The sequence below is a fragment of the Mycteria americana genome, chromosome 19 (assembly GCF_035582795.1).
Source record: "Mycteria americana isolate JAX WOST 10 ecotype Jacksonville Zoo and Gardens chromosome 19, USCA_MyAme_1.0, whole genome shotgun sequence".
Lineage (NCBI taxonomy): Eukaryota > Metazoa > Chordata > Aves > Ciconiiformes > Ciconiidae > Mycteria > Mycteria americana.
In genome coordinates this window covers 87,834-98,655 of record NC_134383.1, presented here as the reverse complement: position 1 = coordinate 98,655, position 10,822 = coordinate 87,834, and the positions used below count along the sequence as shown (strand labels likewise).

At 48.4% G+C, this 10,822-nt stretch overlaps 1 protein-coding gene across 4 annotated transcripts; it reads left to right on the top strand.

The window, feature by feature from the left end:
• Positions 1 to 19: 19 nt before the first annotated feature.
• HMBS (hydroxymethylbilane synthase) lies at positions 20 to 10,692 on the top strand. Of its 4 annotated transcripts, XM_075521094.1 has the most exons (14): positions 20 to 147; positions 237 to 290; positions 1,731 to 1,803; positions 2,498 to 2,547; positions 2,644 to 2,699; positions 3,823 to 3,900; positions 4,225 to 4,302; positions 5,504 to 5,579; positions 6,303 to 6,416; positions 7,198 to 7,236; positions 8,294 to 8,413; positions 8,653 to 8,706; positions 9,300 to 9,386; positions 9,610 to 10,692. In XM_075521094.1, the coding sequence occupies exons 1-14, from the start codon at positions 124 to 126 to the stop codon at positions 9,781 to 9,783; spliced, it is 1,077 nt and encodes a 358-aa protein (XP_075377209.1). In that variant the 5' UTR covers positions 20 to 123; the 3' UTR covers positions 9,784 to 10,692. The 4 variants fall into 4 exon arrangements, with proteins under 4 accessions (XP_075377209.1, XP_075377210.1, XP_075377211.1 ...); XM_075521095.1 differs by lacking the exon at positions 8,653 to 8,706; XM_075521096.1 differs by lacking the exon at positions 237 to 290 and having other exon boundaries at positions 45 to 147.
• Positions 10,693 to 10,822: the final 130 nt, after the last annotated feature.

Sequence of the window (10,822 nt, the reverse complement as noted above, 5' to 3'; positions counted from 1 at the left end):
TTCTTTGGGATCGCGGGCGTTACTACCCGGTGAGGGGTGTCGGTCACGCGGCCGGACGTGACGTCGGGAGGCGGGTTCCCGCCATGGAGCAGTGTGGGGCGAGCTGAGAGCTGAGGCGCTGTCATGGCCGAGCCGCGCGCGGTCGCCGTGAGTCGGGGGCTATGCAGTGCGCATGGCGAGCGGGGGGGGGGGCATGCGCGGCGCCGGGGCGGGCTCTGACCCGGTCGTTGCCGCAGGGGGAGAACGGCGTGGGCAGCAGAGCGGTCCGCGTGGGCACCCGCCGGAGCCAGGTAGGCAGCGGCGGGGCTGGGGCGCGGGGGGGGGGGGGGGGGGGCTGGGGGCTCCCGTCCTCGGTACCCGTGGCTGGCGGGAAGCCCGAAGCGGCGCCGCGTGGGAGCGGAGGCGTTCGTCCCGGCGGTCCCGCGACCCGGGCAGCAAGCTCTCGCCGGCGGCAGAGCGAGGCCGAGCTGCCTCGTGGGAGCCCCCTGCGGGGAGCTCACGCGTGGCGGTTCCCCCCGGGACTCCTCCAGTAAGTTCTTAAACCGTTTTCCGCGGAGCGCGGGCCGCGGCCCGTTGTGAAGAGCGCTGCCTCTGAGGAGTTAATGGCGGGCGGGGGCTGCGGGGCTTGTGCAGCTCTTCTAGGGAGGTGGGAAAAAACCGACGACCCCACGAAAGACGCCCTGCGAGTGGCGGCTGCAGCCCCCCCAGAGGAGAGGACAGGAGGGAAGGGACGTGTCCGGAGATACAGTGGGTATCTCCTGCCAGCCGGTTGCAGCAGGGAGGAGCAGGCTCGCAAAGGGAGATAAATGTCCTTCAGGCCTTTGTTCTGAGATAATCTTCTTCGTTCTGGTAGCGCATTCTAGGAAGAATTCTGTACTTTCCAGAAGGTGTAACGCATAGACATCAGGGCGAGAGGCACCGCTGTGCATGCCTGCTGCCTCTTTTTCTAACCTGCGGCTCTTGTGGCACTTTACAAAGGCAAGCAGCTACTTATGCTCCTTCTGCACGTAGGGAAGCTGCAGTCCTGAGCACAAAGTTGGCTGCCCCCAGGCTACACAGCTCATCAGTGGGAGAAAAGCTGAAAATCACCTGCGGTTGCTTGGGTCTGCTGCCACTTGCAGGTGCGGAAGGCTCCTCTGCTAGTGTAATTCTGGTTTTCTTTGCCTTGCTTCTGCTGTTCTTAGGCAAGGGAATGTTCTTCCTGCACTTTACTGCTTTAAGATCTGTTGCTTGCTGTGCGTGTAGACCAAAGCTGTTACTTTTATTTTTGTCCATAGAAACTCTGAATAGAGCTCTGATCTTTCAGAGGATAAGCAACTCATATTTGCCAGTAACTATAGATTTTTTTTTTCCAGCAGCACAGTGAAATCCTATTGGCTTTTCCCCAAACTTACAGTATTGGTAAAATTCATACTCTTAGCAAAAACAGAGGGTACCCGGCCTGCAATATGACTTGTTTGTTCATCGCTGAGCAGCAGGAGGAGGAGGAGGTGTTACTCTGCCACTTAGCCGATAAAATAAGTTCTTCGGTGAAATGCTCTGGCCGTGATACGAGTCCACGTGGTTCAAGGAGTTTGGACGTATGAGTGATTTTACTCGGGGCTACTTATTTCTAATGCTTTCGATTTAGACGACGCATGCCTGACCATCGGAGAATGGCAAAGTCCTCTCTAGCTACTGTATGGATGATGTGCTCTTTGTATAGGGCTTTGCTTTCTGCTTTGTTGCAGCTGGCCCGGATTCAGACCGACAGCGTAGTCGAGATGCTCCGTGAGCTATACCCCAACCTTTGCTTTGAGATTGGTAAGTTTTTTTGGATGCTGCCCTGGGGTAGACGGCAGCAGGAGCCAGCTGCTTATCTTCATGTGCAAGAGGTCTGTGTAGAGTGCTGTCATGAGGAGGAGGCTTTGACCCCGCTTATCTGAGAGCGCTGTCTGAATTCAGCTAGGTTGTGTGGCTGAGCAACTGCTGCTCGTTTCTTCTGGGGAGAAAGGTGGATTTCATAGGCTCCTGATGATTGCCGCCGAGTACGTCACGCAGACGGTGTTATGTTGCTCTGTTTGAGAACCTGGTATCGCTCTGGCTGCACCTCACTATGCGTTAGGGATGTTTTCCTGTCCAGGGCTTGAGCTGTTCAGTCTCAGGGATGAAGCACAGGGACAATGGGAGCCCCGCCTTGTACTGAAAAGAACTGCTGAGTACCTGTTTACCGGCACTCCAGAGAAAGTGTGGCAACTTCTGTTGGGTCAGCTCTTCCCAAAACCTGCCCTCTTTCCCCTCGCTCTGTTTTTGAGGACAGCGAAGGAAGTCCCATTTCACTCACCTTGAGTGCAGCGTATTTCTAGAAGCGAGCTGCTCTTGTATTTATCTTGAGTCTGTGTTCACACAGTAGCCTGTGATGCTGTACTGCTCGTTGCATGTTACGTTGGTATTTCCAGTCCAGGCCTCCGTGCTCTGACCAAGCCTCATGTTTTACTTGTGTTCTCTCTCTGCGCAGTTGCCATGTCAACGACCGGCGACAAGATCTTGGATACAGCACTTTCCAAGGTAAAGGTTGTCTTCTTCCTCTACACAAGAAGTTGTACTTGACGATACATTTGCAGATTTTTCTTTTGCAACTCATGTTCCTCCATTTATGTGTAGATCGGGGAGAAGAGCCTCTTCACCAAAGAGCTGGAAAACGCACTTGAAAGAAACGAGTAAGAGCTCATTGTTTTCTCTTCCTCCTCTGGCATTCGTTGGACATCTTTGGCTTGCTGTGTACGTGATCTAGTTTCCTTCTGTTCTGGTACCTCTCTGGCTAAGAAATCCTTTGATAAGTCATTGTCTTCTCCCTGTCGTGTCCCTGCCACCGCCCCTACCCCCCTGGCTTAGGCCACGTATTTCGAAGTGGAGTTGTTGTGTTGCTTGGTCTGCCCCAGTTAGGTGTTTTCCTCCTGTGATTTGTGTGTTACGTGCACATCACAGAGGATGTAATCTAACCATCTAATTCCTGCTTACGAGTACGTTCTTTTAAAAATACTTTGCTTGGTGGTGTTAACATATTACGTAACATATTCAGTGTTAGCATGTTAACATTTGTGAACATATTTGCATGCTAAATATGCAGGAGAATTGGGCACGGGCAAGTTGTGCTGCTTTCTGGGTAACTTCTTTCTACCGAAAAACTCGGTTCAGGCTCCTGCTGGAGCAAAGAGATATTAGTGCGCTTTTTTTCCCCCTTCTTTTTTTCTTTTTCAATATCCCCAGGAGAGTTTCAGTGGTGCTTACGCCTGAGTTAAAGTAGGTTTAAAAACAGAGATATCCTTCTGCGTCTCTGACACGTAGGCACGTGATACTGCATTTTTGAGTAAAGTCGGCGAAAAAATACCGGAGGCTCGGGCATTTACAATGATGTTTGTTGGCCTTGTCATGAAGCAGATAGCATTTACTTTGGCTAGCTATTATTTTCAGTTCGAAGGATAATGCCAGACAACGTGCTGGTTGCATATTGGTACGATGAGTCTCTCCGTGGGAACATCTCCAGCGTCTTCCCCTCATTCAGCTTGATTGTTGTAATGTGTCTTGCATCGCTGCTGGGAGGAAGGCACGGTCTTAATTTTACAGCTGGGAAAAGAGAGACAGAGAAAGGTGAAGTGGCTTTTCTGGAGTAACACCAGAATTCTATAGTAATTCTGGCTATAGAATCCTGAAATTCCTCCCTCTTCTCCAAATTACTTCCCAGAGTGGATTCACACTTTTCTGTAGTCCACCTGCAGGCCTCTGGTAGGTATCGTGTGAGCAAAACCATCTGTTCAGTGATTACTGTCCTCTAATTTTTAGAGTTGACCTCGTGGTTCACTCCTTGAAGGACCTGCCGACTTCTCTTCCTCCTGGCTTTACTATCGGTGCTGTCTGCAAGTAAGTGTGGACGCGAGGCTCGATTCTCCGAGGGACTCGTGTTTTACAGTGTTGGTAGTGGTAGGAAAGCAAAGGCAGCTTAGGCCCTCTTAGGTGTTCAAAGTTTGACCACCCTCTGATTACAATCTCTGAAGCAGTGAAAACGCTAGAGCTGTCCTAGTGTTCTGTAGCCAGCAGGTTTGCTGGAAATCTTGCTTTTACAACGGTGATGGGGTGTTTTGGAGCCAGAGGTAGTTCCTCTGGGGACAGATAGCAGAACTGTTAAGCTTAACGGCCTTCTGTTAAATGATGTGTCAGCCATTCTGTGCTTGCGTTATTTTGCAGAAGGGAAAACCCACTTGATGCTGTTGTCTTTCATCCCAAAAACTGTGGGAAAACACTGAGCCTCCTTCCTGAAAAGAGGTGAGTGGGGAGAGGAAGGGGAAGACAGTCAGGTGTGAAAATGGAAGGGAGGAGTTGGTTGATACTTCCCAGCAGCAAGTCAGTGAGCTCCTTGCTTTATCCTGTAGTGGTTTTACTCTGCCTTCCGTTAGCTTTCCGTAGATGTTGCAGCGAACCCCCTTGCTGAAAAGAGCAACGCTGTCTCATGGGAGCGCTGCACACTGGCTGAGGTTGGATTTCTCGAGCCATCTCGAGTTGCAGTGTTTTCTCAAGTTAGACCCTTTCTTATCACAGTCTTATCACAGTATGCAGGGGAATGCATACAGTGCAGGCAGGGTGTCCAGTGCGGTACTTTAGCTTGCATGGGCCTGAACTATGCTCTTGTTCTCACCCAGCCAGTTCTGATTTCTTTGCTGGTTTTTTGGCATCACTTTCTTACGGTTCTGCTGGGAGCGTGAGCAGTTTCTCCATTTTGAATTACCTGCCTTTTCATAGAGGTTATTGGAGTCTTTTGTCTGAGACAGCTGAGTGAAATTACTCAGATTAAGGTAAGTATTAGAAAGATTCCCCCCCCCCCCCCCCCCGAAGTAAAAGAAACAAACTAGCTGTGACACAAATGTAGACTCGTGCTTCTGTGCATCTGGCTAGCAGGAAAATCATGTCTGGTTTAGGTTCCAGGGTACCAAGAAAAGTAAACAGCATACATCTTTAGAAAGGAAGTGCTTACTGCCCAGACTGGCAGTTTTCTGTGGTTTCCAGTTACGCACCCTGCTGTCTCCAAAGGTTCTTCTCCCACTGCGTTTCTATTATTGATGAAGTCCCTCCATTTTAGTAGTTGTCTGGCTATGTCTGGTTCAATTTGGGGCAGCTGAGTCTTTTTTTTTTTTTTTTTTTTTTTTCTTTTTTCTGTGACAAGTGTTGTGGTCTTTAAATGAGGTTTCATCAGTCCTTGACGGTGGCTAGGGGCTGCCCTCCAGAAGCATCTCCTGTAAATCAGTTCCTTGGGAGTGGCTTGCCTGCATCTAGCTTCAGCCAGGCTTTATGCTAAACCTCACAGAGTGGTTTTCTTTCTTCTAAGGAGATATAAATCATTGGCAGGTTCTTGGATCTTCAATTAAATTACAAAAAGATGTCATTTGTTTCCTTGAAAGTTCTGACATACCTCTGGCTGGAGGTAAGTGTAGGAGTATTCTGGATTTCATGGATTTTATTTTCCCCACAGTGTGATTGGAACCAGTTCACTTCGGAGAGCAGCCCAGCTCAAAAAGAAGTTCCCTCAGTTAGAATTCAGGGATATTGTATCCTTTCCTGGCAAAATGTGGGAGCTAGGTAAAGCTGCAAACAGGAAAATATAACTTCATGCAAAATCTAGAATCAAGGCTGATTTACACCGCCTGACCTACAAGAACAAACCGCTTCCTCGAAGGCTGCCCTCCAGTAACCTGCTCTGAGAGGGCTGTACAGCACACCATAGCCCGTTCTGCCCTCCACTTTCTCATGAGGCTGTAAAGAAGGGGCCAGTCTTAATCCAGCTGAGATTCAGGATGTAGATGAATTTTACGTTAAGGAGTGTTCAAAAAACTGCTTGATGGGTGCCTACCGTGCGTCTGTCGCAGTGGCATGGCCAAATGCTGATTGGTTCCCGATACCCTGGATGCGATTTGGGCCGCTAGTTCTGATGTGGGCCACTGAACTAGTGGTAAAGGGCACTGTTGCTTCAGTCCTAGTGACCTACTTCTTTGCTATGCAAAAGGAGCTGGTGTCAGGTGTTAATAATGTTCTTAAAAAGACATGTGCCTCTTTTGAGTCAGTGCTTGAATTAATATTCCATAATGCTCAGCAAAATTCTGCTTAAAGAAACAATTGTCCCTATTTAACACTTCTTTTGGGACGGTGCTCTGATTGATTCTCATTTGGAGGCTGTTGGATTCTGTACATTCTGTGAATGCACTCAAGCGAATGTTAACTGGGTATAGGACTGTTTGCCTGCCATTTCTATGCTTGCTTAATCACTTCTGCAGAGAGGGAATTTAAATACCCGCTTAAAGAAGCTAGATGAGAAGGAAGACTTCAGTGCCATCATCCTGGCTGCTGCTGGGCTGAAGAGAATGGGCTGGGAGAATCGCATTGGCCAGGTGAGGAGCAGCAAAGCAGAAAATACCATTCTCTGCGGAACCGTCGAGCGCTTGCCTTTCAGACCTCCTGGTTGTCCTGTCAAAGATGAGCGTGCAGTCTGCTGAATCCATTGCCGCATTAGCTCTTGATTTGATGCGCTTCAGGGAGGATTTTCTTTGGTTGGTTGGTTTTGGTTTTTTCATACAGAAATTTATACTGTTCAGCTTTCATAGAATCATAGAATCGATTAGGTTAGAAAAGACCTTTAAGATCATCGAGTCCAACCATTAAGCTAGCACTGCCAAGGCCACCACTAAACCGTGTCCCTAAGCGCCACATCTACATGCCTTTTAAATACCTCCAGGGATGGTGACTTCTCTGGGCAGCCTGTTCCAATGCTTGACAACCCTTTTGGTGAAGACGTTTTTCCTAATATCCGATCTAAACCTCCCCTGGTGCAACTTGAGGTCATTTCCTCTTGTCCACCTTTCCATGGTGCAGTAACGGTTTGTAATCTGATCGCCTCCCAGTGCTTCACAGTGCTTGTGTCTAGCAGCGCAGCAGTGTGCGTGACTGAGATTTTTCTGGTTAGCTAATTCACGAAGTGTTACAGTCCAGGTGAAGGAAAGTGCATTATCTCACTTCAGGGGTGCAAATGCTGAGGCACGGGAAGGGGGAGGTGATATTTCTTTGGTCAGGTGCAAAATCAATTGATGTGAGAGCCGAGCATAGAATTTGGCTCTCGCTGCCTATATTCTGAACAGTGCAACTTGAGTTAACTCTGATTTTGCTTTCTTCCAGCTCCTAAGCCCTGAAGATTGTCTGTACGCCGTTGGACAGGTGCGTTACAACTTCTGTATCTGAAGCCATACTGCGTATTGAAAGCCGGCAGCAGTGTGATTCGTCAGAGTAGTTAATTATGCTGAGTACTTCTAGCATATTGGTTGCCAACTCTTTTGTCGTCCGTTACGCTGTTTTAGGCACGGCTGGTGGGCAGCATGGTAGTCGGCTCTGTTACCCAGTGTGGTGGGGGCTGATTTTCATCAGTAATGGAAAACCAGTAAAAGGTAAAGGTAATGTGTGGCACAGCTACGCTGGGGCGACACGGCAGATACGGGGCAGGCTCTGGCAGGATCAGTGTTGCGCTGTACCGGGATAATTGTGGAGAGCCACTGCAGTATCTTTGCCCTGTTATCCTAAGTCCTGTAGGGCAGAGCTGAAACGGGGAGCAATTTCGTAGTGCTCTTGTTTCTAGGTAGCCAAACCACGCCTGCCCGTGCTGGCCGTGTGGCTGAGTTTACACAGTGTTGCGCAGTGAGTATCAAACTTGCTAAACCTGAGCTGGCTGTGCACTAGTGATTGCAAGTGCCAAATCTGCAAAGTCAGTCTGGAATAGTGATTTTGATCATGCATTTGTCAGGTACTGTGCAGTTGTCGTCCGCCAACAACCCACCCCCAGCCTCATTTCCAGTTTAGGAAAGAATTGTTTTGTCCCTGTTACTCATTCAGTGTTTGATCTTTATCTTGAGAAAAGGTTGGGAAGCTTGGATTTATCCAGCCTTCTTGTCACGAAGGGACTTTCGGGTGGGTATTTCTATATACGCAGTCATAACTGGGATAGGTTCTAGAATGGTTTGAGGCGACAGCATGATCTGGAACGTGTGGCTGAAGTAAGTTCTGATGTTCACTTTACAGCAGCTGCTATAGGATGTCTCTGCAACCAGTGGATTGTTTTGCAATGTTTTCTGTGAACATCTGAACATAGCTCCCTTTAGTGAAATGCATCCAAGCCTCTTGAGTTCTGTTTCATGACCGATGCTGAGTGCACCCAGAGATGCACGATGTTGAGGAATTCTTATGATAATATGTTGCGTGTTTCTTTTTCTTCTTCTTCTAGGGTGCCTTAGCAGTGGAAGTTCGTGCCAAAGACCAAGAGATACTGAATATGGTATCTGCCCTGCACGATGCAGACACCGTGTTACGCTGCATTGCTGAGAGAGCCTTTATGAAACGTTTGGTAGGTGTGGCATCCTTGCTCTTCTGCCTGCAGCAGTAAATACTGCTCTGCTCATTGACCTGGTGTCATAGTATGGAAAACCTGTTACGCTTTCCTAAAACTACAAAGTAGAGATTACTTCTGAATTGGGAAGGGCTGGAAGAGGGATAGGTGCGGTTGTGTGCAGCCCAAGATTTTTGGCAGCCTCTGCTTTGAACGCATCGGGTAGGAGCCTCAGTGTCAGCTGCTTTCTGTTTTAGGAGGGTGGATGTAGTGTCCCTGTTGCTGTCAACACCACGCTGAAAGATGGCCAGGTGAGGAGTACCTTGTATTTATCTGGGATTATTTCTGCAAACCTATTCCAGCGCGTGCATGTTCCCTGATCCTTCCCTGAAGGTAACTCCAGCAGACAGCTTTATAGCCAGGTAGGGCAGATAGGCTTCTGACTTGAGCTGTCCGGCTTTCTGTCCAAAGCAGGAGTGTGAGAATGGGTCTGGCTACCGAAGCTCAGTCTTCTAGAAAATGCCCTTATAAGAAGTACCAAATTCCTGCCCCCCCCCGCCTTCTTTAAAGGTCGTGTTGCCCTGTGATCTGAAAGTCTTCTTTCAGACCCATTTCTGACCCCAGAAAATGAGTGTTTGTGCACTGTTAACAGGGTGTGATTAAGGAGGTGGGAAGCTAGAAAAAAGTTCAGCTTTTTCCTTGCCTTGGGAAGTCGCATCTTCCCCAACAGGGACTGCTTTTCTTGTAGTAGTATTGTACCACTATTCTTGCTGATTCCACTGTGCTCAAAAAGCCTTCCCCTCCATGCTTAGCTTTGTGTGTTGCACCTTTTTTTTAAAAAAAGGGGGCAGTTGGCTGTTTGTTTGTTAACGCGGTATTAACCCCTTCTGTATGTCTTTCCAAGTTGTACTTGACAGGAGCAGTCTACAGTTTGGATGGATCCGATAGCCTGAAGGAGACCATGCAGACCAGTGTTAATTATCCCCAACAGGTAGGTGAACCATGGCGGGTTCAAAATCCAAACCTGAAGCTGAATGACAAAACCAGACCTCTCGAAATCTGCCTGTTGCTTTTGGTCCGATTCCTTGGAAACTCTAACAGCGCACTATCACAAGGCTCCTCACACCACAGATTTCACCCTGTTTCACAGGTGGTTAAACTATTCCTTGCCCGCTCCTTCCCGCTGCCTTATGTTGAGGTGTTTATATTTGCAGAATGAAGACGGACCAGATGACAACGTGCAGCGTGTTGGCATCACGGCCAAGAATGTCCCTGGTCAGGCCCAGGAAGCTGCAGAGAACCTCGGTGTTGAACTAGCTAGTCTGCTTCTGAGCAAGGGAGCTAAGCATATCCTTAGCGTGGCAAGGCAGCTCAACGATGCCCGCTAAACCTGTGGTGTGGTTGGCACGATTGCTACAACTCAAGCAAGGCTAGCAGCTCTACCATCATCCCTCTTTGGAGGAAGGGATTGATTTAAACATTCACACCGGGCTTCAAAAACTTGTTTGGGAACAAAAACTTGAAATACTAAGTTGACTAACTTGAGTAGTTCACGCTGTTCAGGGTTTTCATCCCTCTCTACATTTCTCTAAATTGCGAAGTGTCTCTGTAAAGTTTTTTCAACAATTTTTGTAGCTAGGAAGTTAAAAATTAAAAAAAATCCAAGCCTTCTCCTATTCCATTTAGGAACAAGGCACTCATTACAGATTATAATCAGAGACTCAACTGTGATGGTACCTTCTGAAGTGCTGTGCTGACAGTACTAAAGTACTTTTGGTAGCCATTAATATTATTTGGGCCTGTTTGCTCATCAGAATGCTGGAGAGGAATACTGCTCTTAGGTTCCCAACACCGGGTTCCTCATGGTAAAGTAGCACAGGTGCCACATTCATCATATGTCTTAGTTAAGGTAAGAAATGGAATTTGCTGTTATCAGATGCAAATTTGTTGATCAGCCAGTAATAAATTGGGAAGTGAGCGGACAGCCAGTCCACTCCTAACAGGGTAATCTGAGACAGTAATCCATCTACACTAACCAGTCCACGGGGAGCTGAAGAGGAAGCCCACACTTGGGCTGTTGTGCCTTGCTCTGTAACCATTAGCCCCGTTTACTGTGGCTCCTTGCACTCGCTACCAGGCCACCATCCTCTCAGTGGGGCTTGTGCATTACAGTGCCTTGTAGAAACACTGATGCTGCACCTTACTGGGGTCCTGTTTGGGAAATGAAGCATTGTTTATTCTCTATGCAAAGTCCGCTGAATGTAACAGACGATAAACACAGTGAGATTATAAGCACCCCGCTGTAAGTCTGTCTTTTATGGAGCAGCTCTTCCCTTCACGGGTTTTCTGGCTGGATGGGAGTGGGCCCGTTCCTCGCTGCTACCTCAGTGGCCCACCAGCCTGCTGCGGACGCCCGTCCTCAGGCAG

Bases quoted from the DNA above. Each gene is read 5' to 3' on its own strand.
- HMBS (XM_075521094.1), top strand. From the start codon at position 124: ATGGCCGAGCCGCGCGCGGTCGCC. The intron at 4,303-5,503 runs GTGAGTGGGGAG...TTTTCCCCACAG, and splicing joins AGCCTCCTTCCTGAAAAGAG to TGTGATTGGAACCAGTTCAC. The intron at 8,414-8,652 runs GTAGGTGTGGCA...TTTCTGTTTTAG, and splicing joins GAGCCTTTATGAAACGTTTG to GAGGGTGGATGTAGTGTCCC.